General features: G+C 44.6%; 1 protein-coding gene across 9 annotated transcripts in view; it reads left to right on the forward strand.

Moving 5' to 3' along the window:
• Positions 1-24,339, forward strand: part of RGS8 (regulator of G protein signaling 8) — a 37,376-nt gene that overhangs the window by 3,493 nt on the left and 9,544 nt on the right. The window contains exons 2-6 of one of the 9 annotated variants that reach the window (XM_061451947.1): positions 8,590-8,701; positions 10,046-10,258; positions 16,760-16,818; positions 20,811-20,912; positions 21,850-21,914. In XM_061451947.1, coding sequence (XP_061307931.1) covers positions 10,154-10,258; positions 16,760-16,818; positions 20,811-20,912; positions 21,850-21,914 — 331 coding nt within the window. In that variant the 5' untranslated portion in view covers positions 8,590-8,701; positions 10,046-10,153. The other 8 variants (XM_061451953.1, XM_061451954.1, XM_061451951.1 and 5 more) reach the window with 8 other exon arrangements.

The raw sequence follows: 24,339 nt of genomic DNA on the forward strand, positions 1-24,339 counted from the left end.
GGAGTGAATACTCAAATTTTTTGTGTTTTCATTCTGCCCATTACTTCATGAATTAATCTGTTTTTCAGTCACATCCATTTTAAGCTGTACAGTTTTAGGGTGATTTCACCTGCCTGCATGCCTCCTGTGCTACCAGCACTGACTTTCCCTACACACATCAGCAGCTAAAGTGGCCAAAAGCTGATGCTGTTTTATGCTGTTTTATGCTGTTTGGAGGGTGTTTCCCCTTATGTGCTACTGTTTGTATTTATCAACCTTCACTTTCTGGTCTGTACTGTGTAGAGGTACTAAATAACTTTTTTGGTACAAAACCTAGTATTAACTATGTACTTCAGGTAATACTTAAAAAAAAATAAAATGAATTACCAGAAAGATCACAATGTACCTGAAAAAGAAAAATAAGTTTTGGCAATGCTCTGTGCTTTCCCAAGTACCAGATGTATACCAAAGTGAATGATATAAAAACATTTCTGAGAACGGTTAGTACAAGGGGCAGATACAGTGGTGGTTTTCTCTGGAACAACAGTCACAGTTACTATTGGATTTTTTTATATTATCCTTTATTTGGAGAATGCTAGACTTAACACACTTCCAATCCTGAAGATTTTACTTGTTTACTTAGCAGTTTGAAGAGAACTGTACTTGAAGGTTTCAGCAATTTGATGGTGTCCCTTGAAATGTAGGCTCAGTTGTCATCAGTTCAATTTTTCTTGTCATTATATATGTATAAAGAAACAGATGTCCAGTATGGTTCTGTAAAAAAAAGCCTTAAATATGTTTTTTCTTGTAGCATGAACAGAACTAATTTGACAACAATTACAGTGCCAGGGCTGTGAGTAGGTTGGTACAGAGCAACACTAATCCTTTCAAACAGCATCACTTCACTTTGGCAAAACAACAGTGTCTAGATCAAAACGGATGTGATATTTCCTCTGTGTGATACAGCCCCTGCTAACTGTAGAATGGCATTTTTTCGCAGCTCTGCACAAGCATATTGTAGAACCAGTAGGAGAGGTGGGTGCATGACAGGCTGACTAGCTCAAGGTCACACAGGGTATTGTCCAGATGGAACATCCCAGGAGCACTGTAACAGTTCACAAAGAAAGCTTACTCATCTTTAACCTCGCATGCTTCTTCACAAAGGAAAATGCTGGAGTTTAAATAAAAGAAGTACTGTTTCATATTTCCTATAAAAATTTAAAAAAACAATTATGGAAGGCAAGAACTTAATTTGGATGTTTAGGATGTCTTGTAAAAATCCCAAGAATAATTTACATAGATTTCGAAGTGAAAGCGTGAATTCTTATTACATATTTTCGATGTTAAAATTGTATAGCTAAAGCCAGATCCAGAAAAAAACCACAGATTCTTTTAATGGGGAGAGCGTAATTTTAGCACAGTTGCCACAGAAATACAAAAGACCAAGCTCTGCCCACAGTTGCCTTTGGAGATAGATTGCTGGTTTTAATGCATTTGCAGGAGCCACATGAAGATATCTGGCATGCTGTTGGTAATTGCATTTGTGGAAGATGAGATAAATATTGATGAATATAAACATCCATTAAAGGTAAGTTCACTAGTTAAATAACTACACTGATTAATATGAAGTACTTTGCAGTCATGAGGACATTAAGATGAAATTGACTTTCAGAAAGTAAGTTTATAACTTTATTAATGCTATCTGAAAAACCTATTTAAATCCAAGCTGTGAGCTTGCAGACCACTTATTATGTCAAGGACATTTCCATCCCTCTCTTCTGTTCTTCACTATTTCCTTGGCAGCACCAATCTAAGCGTTTGAGGGATGCCCGGTAACCAGCATTATTTCAGCTAGGACCAGTTTCTGGATCCAGCACACTGCATGGCCTCTTAAACAGCTGCTGCAGCTCAGGTGAGCGATAGGAGTAGGTGGCTGACGTTTGGAGAAAACGGGAATGAGCTGATGCTGAAGTAAAATAACGTGCGGTTAAATCATGCTGCCACCTTGTGGCTCCTGTTTAAAAAGATTTAAAATACTGAAAAGCATTAATCAGAATCTATCATACAACAGGAGGAAACACCGAAGCTGTTCTTTAAATAGCCAGTGACACAGACAGAAGATTTTTGTGTGTTTTCCTAGGTGTTACTGTTCCCTTTGAAACCATAAAGTAGGTTGCTGTCTTATTCCTTATCCTTTCACAATAGTGTGAACTAAAAACCTGGAGGTGCACAGGGTGTAATATATGTATCTTCTGTGATACTATCCATCTTATTATGGAGAATAGACATCACATAATATGCTGTTATAGAAACTTGAATGCATTTATGCATTTAATAAATTCATAAACCAAAAATAGAGTTAAATATGGAAGTTGATTGGTAGTGTTATTTATTAAGTATACCTGGAGGATAAGTAAAATTGAGGCTGAGAAGTCTCTCTGAAGTTTGTTGGAAGCTGTGTCCTCCCTGGTTTCATAAAAGAAGAAACAATGAGGGTGAGTTACCTTAACTTGCCTTGCTTTCAACAGTCAGGACTTGAACATGATTCTACGTTCCTACATGAACAGTAGGATGTTTCTAATTAAGCTTAATACTTCTATGACCTCTTTGGCAGCTCTTGTTTCACTTGACCTTACTTTTGAACTGCTGTAGGTTTGTTCTGGATTTTTTTCTCTCCGTGGATCTAGGATTGCTCTTGCTAGCGTCTCAGATTTCTTCTCTGTCTGTAGATGACTCAGATTCCCTTAGTTACTGTGGTCCCTGTTCCAGGCACAGGGGTCTCAGGAGGCAATGCCTCCTGGCAGCTCTATATGCTTATCCAAATCTTTTTTCAGGGCATTCTGAGACTATACAAATAGTACTTAATAGTTGCCATTTGCCACTTATAACGCTTCATGTAATGTATCATAGAGGGTGAGCTGGACTGTGCTGCATAGCTTGCATGGCCAAATGAGACTTTATTCCTCCCTCTCCCTAGCCTGGTTTCTCTGTCAGTATTACAGCTTGGTTTATTGCAGGCTTTCTAACTTAGGGCTTGCTTCTTGAGCAATGGGAGCGAGCTTTTGGTGACACTGACCTAAAGTGCCATGACTAAATTAATAACCACAGTTCTGTCTTTGTAACTGTGAGATTAGTTTATATCTTGAAGTCTGCAGGACAAATGCTCCTTTGCTCTGTCATGACCCCTTAATATAAAAAATAGTTGTTATGACTGTGACAACCCTTCCTTTCAGTAGTCCTGCTAAGCACAACAAATGAGCAGGTCAGCACTTTCCTTGGTCCTCCTCATACTATTAATGTGCATGTAGGATAATCATGGGAACAGAAAGACCTATTCAAAAATGTCAGGAAGGCTGAAAATGCTTAGTGCTTTATTTCCTCATGCTAGGCATTGTTAGAAAGTTCAAAAGAAAGAAGTGCTGACTAGCACTGCTGATGATAATGACAAATAGTGACATCTCTGCTTAGAACAGAGGAAAAAAACAATACATTCAAGAGGGCTCTTGGGAAATCAGATGGTCTCAAGCTGTCTGGGTGTCAGGAATTTTGATAAAAAGTTAGCTGAAGTGATTGCAGAATAATTTGTGGATATTTTTGACAAATTATGGTGGACAGGTGGAGAACCTGACTGCCATAAACATTGTGCAGTACCTGTATCTAGAAGGAAGACAAAGAGGACCAGGGTAGCTACAGATCAGTTTAATTTTCATTTACATTTAAAAAAAACCCACAAAAAAACAAAACAAACACAACAATCTGAAACATCCAGCATCTTCCAGGCTGCTTTTAAGTTTGAGGGTTTTTTGAGGAAAGTCAGCTCAAGCCAAAGTATTATCATCCTATGACAAGATTAGAAGGTCTTATTGCTAGGGGAGAGGCAGTACATGACAAATACACAGTCTTTCTGGCATAGTCATACCTGATGTGACTCTAGATGAAACTGGATACAGAATGGTTTATGATTCTACCTGGGGAGGGGGGAACATAAATGTATATTTTGAGGTGCTTGTCGGAGGAACCTTTCTTTCAGTCTTGGATGGTAAACAGAAAATGTAATTTTAATATATTTATTAACAAACTATTACAGATTTGAAGAATCTGTAGGGTATTGAAGAGTGGTATGGCTGGAATTCAAACCTTGACAAATGCAGAAATGTTCATGGGAAAACTAGGATGCCATGCAGTGCAGATAAATGCAAGTTTCTGTATTTAAGAGAAAAAAAACAGCTCTGTAGACAGCAGCAGATGCTGTCTGTTCTGACAGCAGAAACTGCTGGTGTTTATACTGGGTCACAAGCTAAACATGAGTCAACAAGCTTGTCCTATTGTGAAAAAGCAAATACCACGCTGGGGTGTAAACAGTTATTCAGAAAGCAAAACAGGCATAGCTGTCTCTTTCTGTTCAGCATGGTGTGGTCTCAGCTATAATACCTGATTTTTGCGTTTGCAGCTGTGCTCTTGAAGAGAACCTGCATGCTGCCATAATTCTCAGTCTGTGCTTCTGGACTGGCAAAAAGCACCGCTGTTTGCTTGCTGCCTTGTGACTTGGGTGTCAAATGATTCTCTTTTGATACAGAAAAGCTGTTTCCTCCTGTCTGCAAGAAGGGAAGGCAGAGACTGATACCAGAGAGCTGACTGGGTGAACAACTTGGGTTCTCTTTTTTGGTGTCAAGTATGGTGCAGCCCTAAAGCTCAATTCCTAGCCCATGCAGAGTTGACCTGTTATGCCAGTGTTAATTGGCATAACAGGTTAATTTGACAGTTAATACTGGATTTTTTTACAGAGCAGACGGGCTATTCACATCATGCCTTTGTTGCATATTCTGGGTGCTCCCTGAAGTCCACAGGATTCCTAGAATTTGCATCCATGCTGCCTTTGTAGGCAGTCTGAGCTCAGGATCATCTGGGTCTGGATCAACTTCACTTGCCCATGAAACTGTGGGGACTTCATCTGCCTGCTGTCAGGCAAACAGCATATTTGCAAAGGCAGATGATGGGAAAATCCTGAAATACAACCCACTTTCTGTGGGTCACCTTATTTGGACAATTTTAGTCATGCATAAGAAGGCTGCAAGCAGGAGATACACAATTTGGCTAATAAATACAGCTTTATGGCTTTAACACAAAGGGAGGAACATAGTTTTTAACACACTGGTAGACCAAGCATTAGTACAAGCTGCTATGTCAGGTGTTGGTATGCTTCTACCGTCCTTTTCCAAAGACATCCAAAGAGCCTTTGCTGGCCCCATAGGCATTGCCAGAAGCAGAAAAGTTGGTCTCCAGTGCTCCCTGCAGCAGATCCTTAGTGGTGCTCAGTTGCTGTCCTCTGCCTCCATGAGTATTTCTTATAGAATTTTCGATATTGATGTCTTCCCCTTGAATCTTTGAGCTCCTGGCTTCCCCAGCTGCAACAATTCTGTAACTTTGTCTTATCTGGCATAACTCTGGTTTATATATTTTTTTTTTTTCGCTTCTCGGCAATTTCTCCCTATTTTCCAGAGCTGGGCTGCATTGAAGTTAGGCATTAGGCCCTTGGACACTGAATCCCTTGGAGAAGTGGCAGAAAATTAGAGAGAGAGGATTACACTGTTCTCAGTCTTGGAGGCAGTTTCAGTGAAAGCTAAGAAGGTAGCAGGGTTGATGTCAGACAAGTGACAGGTTAGGCTGGCAAGGAGGGAGGAAGGTAAAAGTCAACCTCAAGCACCAGAGCCAGCCCTGTCTCACCCCTAGCATTGATTATGGGGGCTGCCTTGCCTGCTGGATTTGTCCCATAGGGGAAAGATCTTCCCAGCTCATGGCTACTTATAAGGGACTTTCTGCTGCCTTACAACATGGCTCCATGTTTTCCTGGGCTGCACTGATAGAAGTCTGAAAGACAAATTAGACAGACATCTCCTCTCCAAGTGCACCACTCTTTAAATAGAGGCTCATCAGTTTTCCCAGATGTTAGTTTAGCAATGCAAGGGCTAAACAAACGGCAGCAGATGGGAAGTCCCCTGTTGTTGTGCACCACAAAGCCAGAATACAAATCCAAAACACGTTTTGCAGTGTTGCTGCTCACAGCAGGTTAGTTTGAGTGAGCAGTGAGCTACAGCTGAAGGAAAGGAGAGACCAGCAGGAAGGTTGTTATATCCTTCTCAGCTGTGATTAGGAAGGAGCATTGGAAGATGATGGCTCACCTCTGAGTTCTGTGTGCTGCTGCTGCTGCAGCAGCAAGGGTAAATGCAGAATTAACACTTTTGTTTGTTTGGTTTGTTTGTTTTTTTTTAAGACTTTTTCCCCAGAAATGCTTTATCAAGAGTATTGCTCTCAGGGCCATTTATTTTAGGGGAGAGAGACAGGTTATCTCAATAGTCTTTCCTAAGAGAGTTGTTATGCGATGTTCTAGCAAGATAGACTTTCTCCGGAGACTATGCTTTTCCTAAGGAGATGAATCTATTTTGCAGAGCATTTTCTTGTATGTTTCAGAAAACTTATTTCTGTCTCCATTTTTTTGAAAACAACACAATACTCTTTGAGGCCTTGGGTCTGTTGGTCCCCTGTGACGTGGTTGTCTCCCTTACCTCCCAGGCACACAGAAGTTACAATACAGCTGTCTGCGGTCCATGCCTTTGTTCATTACTACCCTTGGCTTGGACTCTGCTTACAGACATTCAGAGTCCTTCGTCACCATCCTTTCTGGAAGTCTCCTCCCTTGCTGTTTTCAAATAGGTGTTCAGGAACATGGCCCCAGGATGTGGGACTAACGGAGCAGAAGCCACAGAAGCATCCACGCTTCTGTGGTTTTTCCCTTCATTTCCCCATAGGAGTGAGCTTGCCTTTTCCACCATTTTCAAGACCCATTTAGCCAATAAAAGGGTCACACATGCAAAATCAGACAAGTAGCAGCATCATGTTGTTTTTTCCCGCAAGTGCCAGCACTGCCACATGATTGTTTCTGGATCTCTTAAAGGTGTGGGGTGTCTGAAGAACACCTGGGTGACTAGCTCTGAGGTTTATATTTCTAGGCTGGGTATTACTGGATTCACAACCTGGTTTAAGTAGGGCAGAATATGTGTGTGTGAGGGGAAGGGGAGAAAAATGTCACTGGCAAGCAGCTGCTGGTGAAGCTGTCTGTCCCTGCAGGTACCAGGGTTCCTGAGGTAGAACCAAGCCATCAGATTTCACAGCCAGGATGAGCTGCTAATTTCAGTACTGTCACTGCCCCAGCTGCCTGCTTTGCAAGATGCTTGGGTTTTGTTTATTCACAAGGGAGCTATGTTTTGTGAGTACCCCATCCACCACAGGGGATGTCTCTGTGAGCAGAGGGCCAGCACTAATGCCATCCTGTATGGCTGTGAATGAATTTGCCCTTTATTCAGTGCTCTCCACCCCTGCTGAGTCAAGGGCCCTGCACTGCTCATAGGCATGCATGGATGCTGCCATTTGCAGCGCTGGTTCAGCTGGGCTTCCTTACCCTGTTTCCTCTAATTCTGGACAAAAAAAGGGTCGTGGAGCAGCAAACACAACAAGACCTCTATTCTTAGCCTGGAATGCCTCAAAGCCGTTTCTCTGGTGTGTAGGGTGATGAATATGCAGTTACTGAAGCTCTCAACAAAGCCGAGTGCATAGCAGCGTTTGTCATTAGCTCTGAACATACACTCCTCTCCCATTGGATCCGTAGCCTTCACTGCAGCTTTTCACAGTTACATAAATATGGCCTATTTTCCCCTCACAAATGAATCTTGCTAAGTTTAGCCTTTTGCACACATACAAAACAAACCCTCTGATTTTTCACATGCAGCTGGATCACCCAGGATCCTGGATCACCCAGGGAGAAGCCATCCCTGATGGTATAAAGCCTTTACAGTGGTGATGGACATTGGCACAGCCAATGTCTCTTTGTGAGTGACATGACTCTGCAAAGTCCTGGACACTGTGCTGCAGATCATCTGAAATGCCTTGTCCTTTTTTTCCCCATGGAAAGTCAGACCCCAGCTGCAAGGATGCTGGAGGGTCTGCCTTCCTGGCAGGCTGCATGGCATCCTGGAAACTGAAAGTTTGGCTGCATGCTTTGGGGCACAGAACAGATGTTCTCACTCTCCAGAAGCCACAGATATGGGTATTATTTTCCCCAAAGATGGTTCATGCCTACTCTGCTTTCAACTAGGAGATTGCACTGCAGCATATCTGCATTAAAACAGCCCTATAGAGAGCAGATGTCATTTGGAAATCTCCCAGCCTTGGGGTGTAAGACAGCTGACATGCACCCACTGAGACTCCAGCAGGCTTTATTAGTGATATATATAATACACATGCACAGAGCTGGGAAAAAGATGTCCATGCCCACAAAAAAGATGTCCATGCCCACCCTTGCAGTGATACTACTCTCTACTTCAGCAGCCTCAAAGGATCCAGCTCCCCAGTGCTGCTGGAGTTTCTGCATACTGGGGAAACGGTCAGGATCCTGGCATAGCTTTACATCTCAGCCTCCTACTCCTCTTGTGGTGGGAATAAGGATTCCTGATTTTAGGTCCTGAAACCATCATCCCCTGAGACAATGTATCTGCTGCTACAGTCAGAGGAACCAACTGTAACTATGGATCTACAATGAGACCTTTAGTGTTCTAGGGCTGATGGCATGCTGTGACTGAAAATATATTCTGACAGCTCCTGGCAGAGTGACTCACAAGAGAGATGTTTCCTGGAGCTGGGCACCAATGTCCTGAGGCCAGCTGAGCAGGTAGGTGGCTTGTGTGCTGGATTTTGGCTCAGTAGGACTGTGTCCTATCCTGCTCTGTTGCACTGTGATCTCAGGTGAGTCCTTAAGGTGCGTTAGAGATGGGCTTGGCAACGTGGTGTACTTTTAGGTTAACTGCTGTAGAGAGTATCGACTAGGAGACTTCCTGCACTTGTAATTCAATGCATGCCATACGTTGATTTTTATTAACAGCAGCCTTATGGCTAGATATACACGCATCTCTGAAATCACCAATAGGAGACGGTAGAGTAGGGAGCTGCAGTGAACAGGTGACTTGGGTGTTTCAGGGGAGCGTATAGTACCTTAGGTATCTGATTTTGCTGTCATTTTAATCCTTCTGACCAAACTGAGCACCCCAGGCAAGACCCAGCCCCTCTGAGTGGTAAGCCACTAAGGAAGGAGGAGGGGAGGAGGTGTGGGTCTTTCACAAAGCTGAAAAAGGAATCAGGGCCAAATCTCTTACTTCCTTGCAAAGGGGCACCAGCCTCTAAGCATGTGATGCTTTAGAAAAGCACATTGTAAAAATCTGTGGATTGAGGAATTAGTGCCCCTTCGGGGAGGATTACACTATGTCTTTGAATCCCTGGCATTTTGGGTCTGTCATTGCAGCAGATCAGCAGTGTCAGGGACTGCAGGCAGCTCTGTGCAGCATGCACATACATACAGCTTTCTGTGCAACATGCAAGGGGGAGGTATTATGGCTTGAATGCCTTTCCACACTCTCCTGCCAGGCCTTTGGACCTGTATTGACATGACCTGGATAATGGGAATGAGAGGGGAAGGGTGAGCTTTATGTGATGCTGGTGTTTTGGATATTTGCAACCCACTTTCTGTCTGTCTTGGTGCAATACTATCTCCAAAACCTCTGGGTCAGGCTAGCCTTACAACATCCCTTGGTGCAACTGCAGAGGACTGGGGCTGGGGCTTCTTTTTATGTTCAAAGGAGAAAGGAGTCATCAAGGAAAAGCTGAACTCCATCACTGCAATCCCTTCCAGCCCTTTGGTATGGCATTTCCCCTCCCAGGTAAAAGCAAAGACAGAAAACAAAACCCCTGGTGCCTAGGTGGTAGTTTTCCTTGCTCCAATGGTCTGTGAGGTCTTAATCTCTTCCCTGTCTCTTTTCCCCACCATGCCCCTGGCCAGCAGCAGATGCTGGCAAGTTCTCCACGGGCAGCAGCCAGCCTGCAGCAATAATGAGAGCAAGTCAGGCAGTGCCATCCTATACAAGCCTCTGTCTGCTCTGTGTGTGTGCGTTTGCGAGAGTGCGCGCTCTTGTTCTCCCTTCTCCCCCTTCCCTCTCTTTCGTAACCCCCCTCCTTCCACCAGCTCCTATTCTTTTCATGAGATACAGGGCTAGAGAGCCAGGAAAAGTGGCACAGTGCTGCTGCTCCTCCAGAGGTAACTGTGGCAGGGCTGGGCCCTTCACCCTCCCCGATGCATCGGGAGTCTGCAGACACTGTTCCTCAGGGTTCCAACCAGCTGTGTCCATCAAGCACCAAAAGCCACGTAGCCACCACCCTACTGCCAGCTGCAAGACAGGTAAGAGCTAGGAGGGCCCTCGTGGGTGATGAAAGACCCTGTGGTCCTTTGCTTGCTTACGAGTCCCTGGGGGGAGGGGTTTTTACTTGCCCCAGTTTTCAGTGGGAAAGATGGCTCCACAGGCAAAACAGGAGAGGAAGGGTGCTGCTCAGATGTCACCCCTATTGATGTCATGGCAGTGCTTCTCCCAGCACATTAATCTCCTGTGGTGTCTTATGAATGGTCAAAGGGACACAGGCACTGCTTCTAATTAGCAGGCAGGGAAAGAGAGCAGCATATTTCATAAATTAAGCCAGCCCAGATCTATCTGGGCTGATACAGGAGCACAGGACTCATTCTAGGGTAATCTCCGTTTCAATGGGATTAACGGTGGGCCTTTGATGCTGAGAGAAAACATCAGCCTATGCTGGTGCCTGCAGCTCTTCGATCTTCACCATCCTTTCATCCGTCCCCCCCCCCCCCTTGTTATTTTAAAATGTTGGATTGTATTTCCTCTGGATATTTGGATATCATCTGTGACATTGTGACTAACATCGGGGTTAATGCTGCGACTGAGCTAGTTAAAAATAAGACTACTTGGAGCAAAAAGACAGCATGTTGATGGCAAGAGAACAGCATTGAGTAAAGACTGTAGCAAAAACTTGCAGATGGCAGGAGCATGTGCACTCTTTGGGGGAAGAATGGGGAGTTAACTTGTGGGGCTACTTATTCTTCAGCCCTGACTGCAGGGATGCTGTAACTCACAGAGACTGCTGCAGCAGCAAGGGTCATCTCTTTGCCATCATTTGATGGGTGGGGGAAATAGACTGGTAATTTGGCACAGCTATGATATACAAGGCACCCACTGTGCTAGCATCTTCTCTCTGTCTGGTTATTGCTGCACCCAGTCCCAGAGGAGCAGAGCTGCATTCCCCCATCTGGGGAGTGTACATATTGCATAAAGGGCTGTCCTTTCACTGTCCTGTTGTGCTGCTCTTCTCTGAGGCTCACTTGTTCCTGCAGTCCTGGGCTCCTCTGAAGCAGCACAGTCTGCCTAGCAGGACAAGCCTGGCCTTGCCCTGCAGTCCTTCCATGTGGCTCTAGAAACATTGCCCATGCTTGACTGGTGCAGGTGCTGGCAGAGGTCAGTGTGCATCTCTATCTAGACTGGCAAGACACAGGTAATGATTGCAGGACAGTCTCCTGAGGAGAGATTGGTGCTGGATGCAGCAGACATTTTTATGAAAGAATCTCCATTTGCCAGAGAATGAGGATGAGCCCATCTAACTCAATTCATTTATGTTTTAATTACGGCTAGAGCAGCAGCCTCCGGAGATGAAAGAGAAATCCCAACTCAACCATGCAGTTAACTCTGTATTTTATTGTATAAATATCCATTCAACTGCTCACATGTTTAAAGTTAAGCACGTGCTCAGTGGGAATGACCTCCTGGAGCCACACTGTGTATCTATATACTAGTTAATAGCCCCAGTAAATCCTTGCTGTGGGACCTGGATGCTTTGTTGAGCCTGAGTTTTTGAAATAACAGTGATAAGAGCGAAGAAGCGTAGACCTTGTCCATCATAAATGGATTTATGACTGCAACCCTGAGATCTTGGGGCTCATTTCTAACATTCAATAAATTACTAGTCTGTTGGGGTGGATCTGTCTTGGCTTCCCAACCATACACACCGATGGTGTTACAGATGCTGCCATACTGACAGCAGCAGTGATGCTGAAAATTGAGAGGACTCCAAGGCTGCACAGAGCAGTTCTGCGTCAAGCCTGATCCTTTCTGCCTCCCTGCTCCACACTAACAGCATCCTCTCCAGTGCGCATACAGAGGCACTGACTAGCTTCTTTACGTGTAACTGCTCCTGGGCATGGGAGCATGTTTCCTCAGAGAACAATTATGAAATTGTAATAAAGGGCTCTAAAGGGAAAATTCTTCCCTTGATTCCTGTCTTGCATATTGTCTTTCTCAGCCTCGAGCCTCCCACACTGCTCAGCTGTTGGTTTTGCTTGCTACCTGCCTGGAGGAACTGGGGACGGAGTGGAGACCACACAGGCTGGGGCCAGGAACCATCTTGCAGCAGAGGCATCTGTTCTGCTGCAGCAGTCGCAGTGCCTGAGAGCCACAAACATGTCCAGGAGACACTTTTATCATTGATGCAGGGGAGAATTTAAATAGCCATGCTCTCAAGCTAAGCCAGAGACAGAACTGTGGATCACACTTTATGTAATTCACTTTTATTTTTAAACATAGTCTTTTATTTTCAGGGGGAGTTCAACTCAGTGGGTGTCTCCTCTTTCCTGCACTTGTTAGCACATGTGAAGTGGCTTCTTCTATCAATCCCCCATCTGTTATATCTGCTGCTTGGTTTCCTCACCTACCCCTGAAACTCAAGCTCTCCTTGTTTCACCCTTCAGGCTCTCATGCTTGCCTGGCCTGATGTGGAGAATGATTTGAGATTTAAGGTGAATAGAAAAAATAATCCCTTAAAGACACTCTGAGCTACATGTCTGGATATTTCATGGAGCTCCTTTTTAGGAGGGGGAATCTGTTCTTGTGGCTTTCTTCATGAGTAAGACAAGTCTGTGATTTGTTTTGCAGTTTAGGAAGGTATCTATGTCAGTTGTAATTTCTTCCTCCCCAGACAGTCACCTTATGCTGGACCAAGTGTGTTTTCTAGTGGACTGTCAAACAAGCAGGCAGGCAGCCTGCCATAGTGAGCATAACATTGCATGTCACATGTCTGTTACTAAAAATTTTCTTCCAGCTTTAACTGCAAATAGTGTTAGAGAACAGCAAGCTCTGGAGGTAAATTAACTATTAATCTGAATTACCTTGGGGTCAGGCCCATATAGGTAGCAGTCTGGATTCTGGATAAATTTTGAATGGCCATATGTCAGAGGACATCGAATGACACTTAGTGTCATTAGAGATTTGCTAGAATTGTCACTCCAGGTCAAGGGTGGTTGTTCTTTCCAGTCCTCCATCAAGCCCCCTCATGTCACACCAGAAGTGGACCAAGTGCTGCAGGCTTGTAGGTGAGATGAAGGCAGGCTTTGCAGCATGCAGGCCACCTGAATTCCCAAAGCAGTCACTACTGCGGGAGGCAATCAACCTCATGTAACTGGCGTTTTGCAGTCACAGGACCTACATGACTGAGCATCTTCCAGAGAGATCATAGAGGCAACAGGATCTCATGAAAACATTCCAAGGAATGATTCCACCTGTGAGGATGTATCTGCCAAACATCACAGCAGTCTGAATAAGCACTTTCTTGGCATCAGGGAAAACCTCTTGGGCTAGGAAGTTGTGAAGCACACCCTTGAACAAGCTCCTTGCAGCACAGTACTAGAAAAGAGAGATGCTGGCACAGACCCAGGAAAAGTCACAAAGGAAGAGAGAATGCAACCCCAAAGAAGTTCAAAGCCCCTGTGGCATGGATCACTGTAAATATGACAAGGGCACAAAGTCAGAAATGAGAAGTGGAAGTGACAGTGGCAGGCTTGGTGTGACAGCTTGTTAAGCATAGAATAATGGAATCCTAGAGCAGCAGCGGACCCTGTGGAAACAGAGCAAGAGTGAGAAGACACAGAGAAGTCTGCTTAAATGTCAAGGTGAAGGAGTTTGTTTAAGGCAAAGCCACTGGAGATGTGAGCCAAGCAAATGAGCTAGTCAGTGTAGGCATCCTCTGATCTTCCAGCTCCCACCTGGGAAGGGTGATTAGCTGCCAGCCCTGGGAGGTGCATCTCTGTATCTGGAGAGGCAAAAGCCACACAACTACCAGCCAAAGCTGTCTTTGTGATCCTGCTGGATGTGTAACGACAGACGTACTGGAAGGAAGAGATATCTTCAGGCCATGCAATTCTATCTAGCAGTTGGGTGGCAGAAATTGCAACCAAGTGAAACTGTAGGAGGTGTTTGGTCCAGAAGTTTCTGTGTAGAAAAGACTTGAATGATGATCAATGAACAAAACACATGGAATAGGCAGGGAGGTACTTAAAATAATAGGGAGGGTGAAAACAACCCTGAGATGGTGGAGAGAAGGTTAACATCCAGGGAACAGGCTGGCAAATTCCCTTCCACCCTGCCCAGTGACAGACCAACACTCCCAATGCTGCACATGTTCACCACTTGTGCTTTGCTGTTAGCAGGTCATGAGGAAATTGCTTCAATGTATTTGTCGGAGAGATTTAAAATTTTGGATGGGATTCAAGCCTAATATCAAAATGAGTTTTTTCATTAAAAGCTTTTAAATAGAAGCTACAGAGTAGTGAAAAGCAGGAGAGCTGTTTTAGAAGGAATTTGCCATAAAACTCTTCTGCTGCACAGAAGCTTTCTAAAATATTACCCTGTAAAAAATGTAATTCTCTTTACCTGCAATTTAATTACATTTCCCATAGTGCCCGTGTCACCACAGTTCACTTCTTTTTACTCTGCATTAACTCACACCTGGCTGCAACAACTAGAAGAAAAAACTTGATGTTCAGAGTTGTTTGTGGGTTGTTACAGGATCTCACTGAGGTCACAAAAATGTTTTACTTATGTATTGGAGAAACAGGAATATAGAAATACGGTCTCTGTCTAAGTTGGTGATGGCTGTGAGATGGCAATATAGAAAACTGGTGTAAAAGCAGGAGGAGAAGTGGGAGCACTCATGCGGTCCTCTGATTTATCCCATCCAGAGTTAGTGGATCAGAGTTTTTGATCTGTTTGAGACTGCAGCAAAGTCCAGGGACCAGAATTATCTAGAGCTTTGTTGAATAACATTTTGTTGACCTCCTCCGCCCCACAGTGTCTGTGTGTGTAAATGAGATCTGAGAGTTGCCCTGGAAGTATTATAAAAACAACACTTGTGATATCCTGCAATTGCTCAGAGAGAACCTGGAAATGTGAAAATGCATTAGAACAAAAATGACCCCACAGAAGTTAAACCCTTGGTGATGTTGTATTAAATTTGCCTTATGTTTGGGGCAAGGGCTGAAGCTGAGCGTTATTTAACTTGAACAAAACAGCCTGTCATAGCAGAGGCGTAAGATGAACCTCAACCTTTGACCTGGGCTGAGAGGAGATTGTATCTGCCATGGTGTTTTCTCAATGCTTGTCTTCTGATAACTGGAGACATGATTAACCTGAGTCAGGATGACCTGAGCTTTGTGGTGGGAGGATGCGAACAAGGCAAATATTTCCTTTTCACATTGAGCTGTGAAAGAGAGGATCCAAGCTGATGGAGAGCTGGGATCATTACTGCAGTGCTACTAATCCCTTTGTTTTTGTAGTAAGTTTTGCAAGATTCTGTTTCTGCCTAGGGATGTTGCCTGGTGATAATGTGCTATCTCAAGACATGCTTCCTGCTAGTAGCACCAGGATGTTAGGCACAGCAGTTTTTTAGCAGAGGAGAGGCTACATGTTTCCAGGAAAAGGATGATGATTTGTTTAACTGCAGAGGGCCTTTTTTGTTTGTTTTTGTTTGTTTGTTTGTTTGTTTATAGTTGATCATTATGTTCAAGAAAGCAATAAAGCAACGGAGATCCCATGGCTTGAGCTCTCAGTGAGTCAGTGACACACAGCAGTGGCTGTGCAGCCTGCGTGACACCCAGATGTTGTGCTAAGCTGAGAGTTGGGGCTGTGCTGCAGCTGCACTGTGTCGGAGCCCTGGGTTAGGTTGTTGTTAGAGTCTCTGGGGTGAGGCACTGGACGTCCTATATGCATCCTTTGAAGGATGAAGGTGTGGGTGTAGGAGTGAAAAGGGAATTGGAACCTATAACCATGGGGTGAGCACACTGAGGGAGGTTGCAGGGAGTGAGCAGGACTGCACCCATCAGGTGAGAGAAAGGGGGAGATGGATGCAAGGGGTCAGTCACATTAGTGACTTGCCAAGTGGATTTTTTTTCTTCTGTCATCCCATACCCTGCAGAAAGGTCCTCCCTTGCCTGTTGCCAAAATTTTATTTGGCCCTGCTGACATCTGGTCACTTTAATTAAACTCTCCCATCCCTAATGTCTGTGGCAACTCCTGATGATCTGCGATCTGAGGGCAGCAACCTTCCCTAAACCTCAGAGGAGCCGATTAAAATGGTGCAGGCGGATGCTTTTCTCCAACATACCGAGGGTGACAACAGAGAGTGCTTTTGCAGGCATCTCCCCCTCCCCACCCCCAGATGCTCCCTGCCAGACTTTGGCATCCACCGCACGTGCAGAGCAGTCCCCCATCTCCAACGGGGGAGAAGCTGGGCTTTTGCTGCCAGGTGGGTGCGGAGGGGATGCAGCGAAACGTGCTGCTCTGGTGGGCTCCCCGGCAGTGCCGCTGATGAGCAGTGGGAGCCAGCTGCACAGCAGAGCATCAGTCTGCTGGCTTGAGGCTGCTGTAGGGGTTTGCTGGATGTGAGAGAGCTGCTCTGAGCTGCGCTGCTGCTGGCCGGAGAGAGGTGGGGAGGGGAGGGGTGTCAAAGTGAGACTTTCACCCTGTGCAAGGGGTTGTCTCTGAAGAAGACCATTCTGCTCTCTCCCCAGAGCCTCTCTGACCACGCTGTCGGCACAGACCCACTGGCAGAGAGGACAGGTCAAAGGCAGTGAGTATCTTTTTTTCTGTCTGCAGTGCCTCTGTTCAGTTTTTTCTGGCTTTCGCTGCATTTGAATGAATGCTCTTAATATCTTGAAGCCCCTGAGATCTCATGGTTTGTTTTATTTAGGTTTTTTTTGTTGTTGTTGCATTTGTTGTGGGGTTTTTAACCTTTGTGCTGCTGTTGTTTTTTTCTATTGGGATGGTTTCTTTATCTTTGCTCAGGTGATCTCCTGGGGTGGCTTGATAACCTGCATGTCACAATCATACCCTTTCTGTCTCCCAAGGAGAAAGCCCAAAACACATTCATGATGAGACTGGCAATTCTCCTTGACTGGGGTCCTTTCGTAGGAGGGGGAGGTAGGATGAAGGATGGAGTGAGACGCAAAAAACCTCACCATGGACATCTACCAGGATGCCTTTACCAGACAGCACAGATTGTATTTTTAAAGTCAAAATTGACTGGCTTTATTTGCAATCAGAGGAAATATCTGTGGGTATGTCAGCTTAGCAGTGGGATTGCCTTCACAGGAAATGTAGGTCTTGGCATCTGTGAAGTTGTACAGACTTTGGGATCACAGGGAAGTTTGATGCTGCCTAGCTGTGCAGGTTGTTGTTGCGGGGGCTGGCAAGTGGGTGGGAGCAGGGGCAAGCAGAAGGCTATTTCATAACAGTATCCCAAAAAGCAGGCTGCTAGAGGAGGCTGCAAGGGAGAGGGCACCTAGCTCTGCTTCCAGCTATCGCTTTTCAATAGCAGCAGGAAAGAGGAGTAGGGGCTGCTGGACTCTAGAAAATCATGTGCTATGGCCCCACATGCGGGTGAGGCTGTTAATGAGAAAATTTGAAAGGGCTTAAGGAATTACAAGGATTGATTTCAGTTAAAGCGCATCGAAGCAGCCGGTTGGGGTAAGGATTAAGGAAATACACTCACTGGCATGTAGCACAATCCCAGTTCCATTAATTTAGTTGGGAAGAGGCTTTGTGCATTTTTAATGTAATCAGATTTTAAAAGGGACGTTGCATTGGACAGCCCAAGCTCTAGGATCTCCCCTGGCCCCAGCAGAGCAGGGTCCTGGTTCCTTTGCACGCAGCCTCTACTTTTACCAGTTCTTTTGTCTCCTCCTCCATTTATTTCTTGTGACAAGAGGACATGGAGATTACCTGGAGCTTGGCCCTGTCCTGGCAAATAAGAAACCTTTGCCCTTAGCTCACCATACAGTCCTGCTCTATTCCATTGGTCTCCTGGCTGATGGACCTCACCTTCCCACTCTGATGTGAGATTTGTTCAGTCAGCTAACCATGTGCCAAGGCTCACGGGGACTTTACCATCCCTTCCTTCCCCTGTACCTCCCTCCTTCCCTCCTTCCTTCCCCTTTGCAGACTGTACATCTCCTTGGTGGCTCCCCACAGGCTCCCACCACCCCAAAGAGGAGATGCTTTCTTTGAGTTATTTTTGTATGAGTGCTTAAGCCTGTGATGGTGAAAGGACCAGCATCTGCAGACACATGAAAGTCCTCCTTTATTCTATTTGCAGTGCCAGCTTTTCCATGATGCCTGGCCAGTAACATCAGCCATGACCTGGAAGGACAGGGACAAGAGGTAGTTTGGTCTTCTTAGCGAGGTCAGCTCGGAGCTCTGCCTGTTGAGGAAAGAGACCTTCAGAGGTGTTGAATGATGAGTGCGATAATGCCAACTCCTGCTGCTCCATGGTGAGCTGTGACACCAAACTCAAATCACTTTAGACCTGAAGTTGGACTTAACCTGCGGTCTTGGTCTTAGAAGGAAATGCTGTTTCTCCACTGTGATCATCCCTTAACTCTGAACGTCTTCCGCTGAAAAACTGACCTTCTGCGCTAGGAGGCAAGGATCAAATGGGTTGAGAACAACTGGCCCTCCTTTTGTTTTCCAGAGAATCCTTTGGTACATTTTTAAGTGCTAGGACATGAAACAGTAAATCCCTCCTTCCTGCACTCCTGCCTCCTGCAAACAGCCCCAACTGCTGTCCAAGCCAGCCAGTTAAAGGATTAACTATAACTGGATGCCTGAATGGCTGCCTTACTGATCCCACGGAGGTAACTGAAAAGACATGATGCATCTCTCATCCCTGCCCATCCTGTCGTTGCCTACCTTGTCCAGCAAGCCCTTCAGCTTGCTGTGGTGCCCCTCTTCCCTCCTGCCCTTCCCTGCCCTCTGCACTTCCCACAGACCCAGATTTTTTTCCTCTCTCCTGTGTCCTGTCTTGGAAGTCCTCACCTAGAGATCAGTGTTCCACAAGAGACAAGTTCCTTGCACGTGGCGCAGTGTCTCTGTCCCTCAAATACTCTGATTCCCTGCTGCAGTGCCTTGATCTCAGGCATCAGAGAGGAATCTGAGCAGCACTGCGGTAATCTGTGTCACACCTTTCACTGCGAAATTCGTGAGCTTGCTAGAAAAAATAGTGCAGACAAGACAAAGGTTGGAGGTGGGAGGTATCAGGAAAGGTACCAGAAAGATCCTGTAGTGGGCTCAATGTCTGTTTGAGCACAGCAGGTCCAGCATGCTCAGCCAGGAACACAGCACTTTACACACACTATTGTTGCACTGATGTTTGAGGTTTATGTAGTGTAGCATCCCAAAACCACTAACCATGGGTCCATATTTTGAGGCTGTGCAACAATTCCTGCAACGGAAGATCTCCAGGTTTTTGTGCTTGTTAACTGCTGCGAGCTGCCTGTGCTGCGCCAGGGAGACACTCATTGCATTTAATTAACATTTAATTTGCTTTAAGATTACATTAAAATGTGCAATAATAGAAACTCTCTGAAGGGCGGGAGGAGAAGGGGGAAACAGGCATGCTACAGATTGGCTCAGTTGCTGGTGCTGAAGTGTTCCGCAAGAATTACATATGGAAGAGAAAAATAATGTACTTCCCTCTACAGTCACAGAAAGTATTTAGCATCTGTTTGGCAGCAGGGCTCAGGGAAAGGCTTTCTTCAGCTAAGCGTGTCTAGCAGCTGAGAAGTGGAGAGTAGGTCACTAAATCTTCCTCCTGTGGTCCAGAGGCTAGGATGGCCTTTTTTGATGTCTTGGGAATCTAGCAGAAGAGATGACCTTGGGCTGGAGAGGCAAACCACATGCTCTTCCCTTCTAGAGACCACGTAAAGTCATTAACAGGCATCTCTGTGTTTTTGAGAGGAAATGATGCCAGTCCTGTATAATGCATGTATGTGTTTTTTTTTCCCCCTTTCCTTTTGTGTTCTTCCATGTCCCAGGATTATGTAATCAAGGATGCTGTGGAAGCATTTTCTATCCTGGGAAGGGGCTGGCAAGGACATGAGGGGCTGATGGAGGCACAAAGGCTCTGAGTCTGGTTTGAAATTCAGAGGGAAAAAAGCAATAAAGCCATTTTCTGCCTGGATAAACCTGTCAGGAAAGAGGCAGTTTTAACCTGCTTATGTAACCCTGAGTCTAAAGAAGCTACTTGGGATTGATCCTAGCCACAGTTTCATGGCTCTGCTGCACAGGCTCACCTTGTAGGTGCCTTACTCCCTCTATTTTTCCTCCCTCCCCCTCCTGCCCTCAAACCCTGGTATTTGGGCTTTTTCTGGTGCTGCTGGATCATGGTGACTTATTTCCGGTATTGCTGCCCTTTGCTCTCCTTCCACACCTCACCAGAGCAGGATTTCCAAGAAACCATCCCAAAGCACAGTCTTTGAAAGTCTTTTTGCCAGTCAGAGCAGCTGAATGACTGGTGTGGGTGAGCCTTCAGCTGCTCTGGTACTGTCTGTCCTTAGAGACTGTTTGGCATCTCACTGAAGATGTCTCAGGGTCCCTCCCACAGATGAGGGAACCAAGGACACAGGTCTGATGAGGCACAGAGACACTGTGTTTTTTTTGTTCTATTTTATTTTATTTTGGTTTGGTTTGGTTGTCTGTTTTTTTTTCCGCTCTGGCTAGACTTATAATCAGTGTCTTTTTTGGTTTTCCCCTGCTTACACCCCTGCTCCCCCATACTGACCACAGGAACAGAGGAATGAGGACTCGCCTGGGCTGCCTGTCTCACAAATCAGACTCATATAATGATTTCACAGCTATTCTTCCGGACAAGCCCAACCGGGCTTTGAAGTGAGTATAGCTGCAGCATCTCACCCCAACCCCATTTCTGTCCTTCCCCTCCCTGCCCACCACCTCTTCCAGTATTATCTTCCTTTTATTGTACTTCGTATAAGCTTTGACTGGTTCTTTTAGCCACAAGGAAGAAGGAAAACAAAACTGTGCTGATACAGAAGGAACAGCATTTTCAGAAAATACCCTGATCATTGATATGAGTTCTCCTGTGAGACAGGACATGTGCACTGTCCCCACTGCTGTACATGGAACATGTTTGCACATATTTGAGGATGTAATTTACCCCTCTGTCATCACAAATCAAAGTCTGAACAGTTGACTCGGTGTAAGTGGTGACCAGCAATTTCAGGTCACTGTCTGCTTTAGCTAAGCCTTGCTATTAAGCACTACCCAGAAAGTTCTGTGTTAGTCTGCACAACAGTTAAGATAGATGCTTCAGACAATCCAGAGTCCTGATTTGAGATGAGTGGGATGGGATTAATGTGTTCACAGGTCACTGCTTAGACCTGAGCTAAGACTTTAATCTTCCCTTGAAAGTCAAGAAAGAGAGATTAACAATCCTGCAGGGATGGGTTTAATTTTGCTTGACTTTTGGCTTTTACAATGTAAATATCTACATCTGAACTTGTTCTCTGGGCCTCTGCTTAGAGTCAGTGAGGAAAAATTAGTCCTTTTTTGAGTGTGATTCATCTGGCCTATTTTACCCACTTACCTGGGGATGTGAGCTGAAGAGAGTCAAGTCCCTGTAGGTCCCTCTGTTTCCTCTCACTGATTCTAAAGGGAGCCAAGGTGACTTGCTCACCTGGAGACCTTGACATTGTAGACCTCCAATGTTAAGTGAGAATTCAGCCTTCCTTGGTGTCCTTGTCAAACAGCCGTAGAGGTAACCAGTGGCCATGGGTTGTCTGTAACTTACCCCTTCCTTTCTTTACAGAAGGCTGTCAACAGAAGAAGCATCAAGATGGGCAGACTCTTTTGATGTCCTTTTGTCCCATAAATGTGAGTAGAGATCAAATTCTACCCTTTTTGCCCTCGTACCCTTGATACTGGTTGTAGCTAGAACAAACAAAATATGCATTGCATAGAGCAGAAATGGTCCTTCAGATAGCTCCTTACTACCCACTAGGCAATGCTCGCAATCATTTATAGGCAGGACTTGTCCTCTGGTTAAAAGGAATGAATTTATGTGGGTTTCCTTCTTGGCTTTGCTCTTCAGTGATTGATCACAACTGATAAAGTCATTAGCCCAAGGTCTAGCCTTCTCCAGCTCATGGGAATGTGCTAGAGGGAGGACCCCAGGGCTGTAGCCATGTGTACCATCCTTTGGAATGTACTCCTGGATCCAGTCTTTCCACACAAGCAAATGGCAGGTTCTCAGCTGTCTAAAGCCCCCTGAGATCCGTGACACCATTTTGTTTCTCTCTCCCTCCAGCTGCTCTTCTGAGCTGCTGTACAGCTATGCTGTGTTGAAGTGCAGCCTTTTCTACAACACAACGGTGTACATGGTTCAGTAACCTTGAACAACTTGCTCTGTAAAAGAGAAATCATGCGTGGTAGCCCTTAGCAGAATCCAATTTACAGTTGCCAGTGCAAACTTGAAAATTTCACATCCCGAAACCTTATGCAAACGTATAATCAGTGCACCCCACTCCATTCAATAAATCAGTTCTGTTCAGAAAACATTATTCAACTTCAACAACATTTTCACACTGGAAAATTATAAACAAGACAGAGAAGCTCACAGTATAAGTTCATTGATGTGCTTCTATTGGAGAATAAAACAAGAGAGAGTTAGGGTTGGAGAAAAGTCAATGTGGATAGTGAACTGGTTTATTGCAACAAGGAACTGTCTGGCTTTCTTAGAGATTCAGATTTTTCTGCACTTAATTTTTAAAATATAAGTGTAGAGTAATATTATTTTTTATATAAAGTGTAATTTTGCTGGATTTCTACTGATATGACAACAGTTTTGGCAGGAAATTAAGTGAACACTTTAAACAGGCTGGGTGACCAAGGCAGAAAAAGCAATACACAATTTTAGCAGCACTATCTTGTTGAGATTGTTGCTCTTGTAGCCAATAGGGAAAAAAAATAAAATACGGTGTTGCTGGGTATGGCTAAGAGGAAATGTTTATTTTGTGGAAATTCAAAACAAGAAGGGAAAAATGTACCAGTTTGACTATTGGGTGCCTGGGGAATGAGGAGGGGCGAGGACAGGATATTCACATCAGCATTTCAATTCTGTACTCGAGCCCCTGTTCCACCTTCACCGTTGTAAAAGCTGAAATTTTCCTTCTTAGGTATAGACTGCAGCAAAAGTTCTTTTGTTACAAAAGCCAGTGAATTTGCACATCTGTGAACTGACATTATACAGATTGTTCCCTCTTCAGCTGACTGCTGCAAATGCTAAATCACACCTTATTTCAATTATTTTGTCCAACAGCCTCCACAAGAGTTTCTGGGTTTATTAATAGATTAGCCTTATAGAGTGATGAATTATCAGAATTTTTCCTGTCTCTAGTGGAAAGTATCTGTGATAACTCTTGTACCTAATGAAAAATATTCAGTTCCCAATAACAATAGAAGGTGATCTTTAAAATTTAAATTAGACTTTTTCTTTCTTTCTTTTTTTTTTTTTTTTTTTAATCAGCAGTCACAGTGACATTGCCTGGTGATTGGTGAAAAAAAATGTTGTTTAATAAACTAATTTCTAAAGGAATATATTACAACTGTTCTGCACCCGAAGTTTCTGGAATTGCAAGCCTGGTAGTCAAGGGTTATAATGATGCAAATGCAGAAAGCTCTGTTGAAACAAAAGTGTTCTTTTAGTTACACTGGTTTAAAGGAGAGAAAAGCATGTATCCATAAATTGAGTTATATTGTAAAGTCATTGTGGTTTTACTTATCCGTACTTGTATCAAAACCACAGAGCAATGCCAGAGATCTGCTATGAAAGCAGAACAAGAGAATTGCATTTTTGCTGTTAGAGATGTGCTGATGTTAGACAAGTAAGGGTGTCTTTTGCTTTCTCTGACCAAAATCTGAGAGTAAGAAAAGCAGTGCCTGGCCTGGCTGCATCTGTCTGTAGTGAAGCTGCCAACTAATATTGTACTTAGGTGGTGAGAGAAGGACAGAACTGTCTCAGTGTAATTTCCCTGTGGCTGCCCAGGTGAACAATATTAGCCAGGGAAAAGCTGAATTCATGCTTGGGGGCATGGGCTAAGCAGCAGCTGGGCTCAGGGAGAATTTTGCCTGGGGCTCACAGCATCAGCAGGTAGACCTCTTCTGATTGACATATCTGTCATAAAATCTTTCTTTACTAGATGGACAATTCATCTATTTTGGAAGGGAGATTGTGATGCTGATTTCAGGGGTTTGAGTGGTGCTTTCTGCTGTGGTCAGATGTTAAAGTGGTTTAGGGTCC

Source organism: Pezoporus flaviventris, unplaced genomic scaffold, assembly GCF_033815535.1.
Source record: "Pezoporus flaviventris isolate CSIRO_AGI_PZ_B2104156 unplaced genomic scaffold, CSIRO_AGI_Pfla_v1 ptg000013l, whole genome shotgun sequence".
NCBI lineage: Eukaryota > Metazoa > Chordata > Aves > Psittaciformes > Psittacidae > Pezoporus > Pezoporus flaviventris.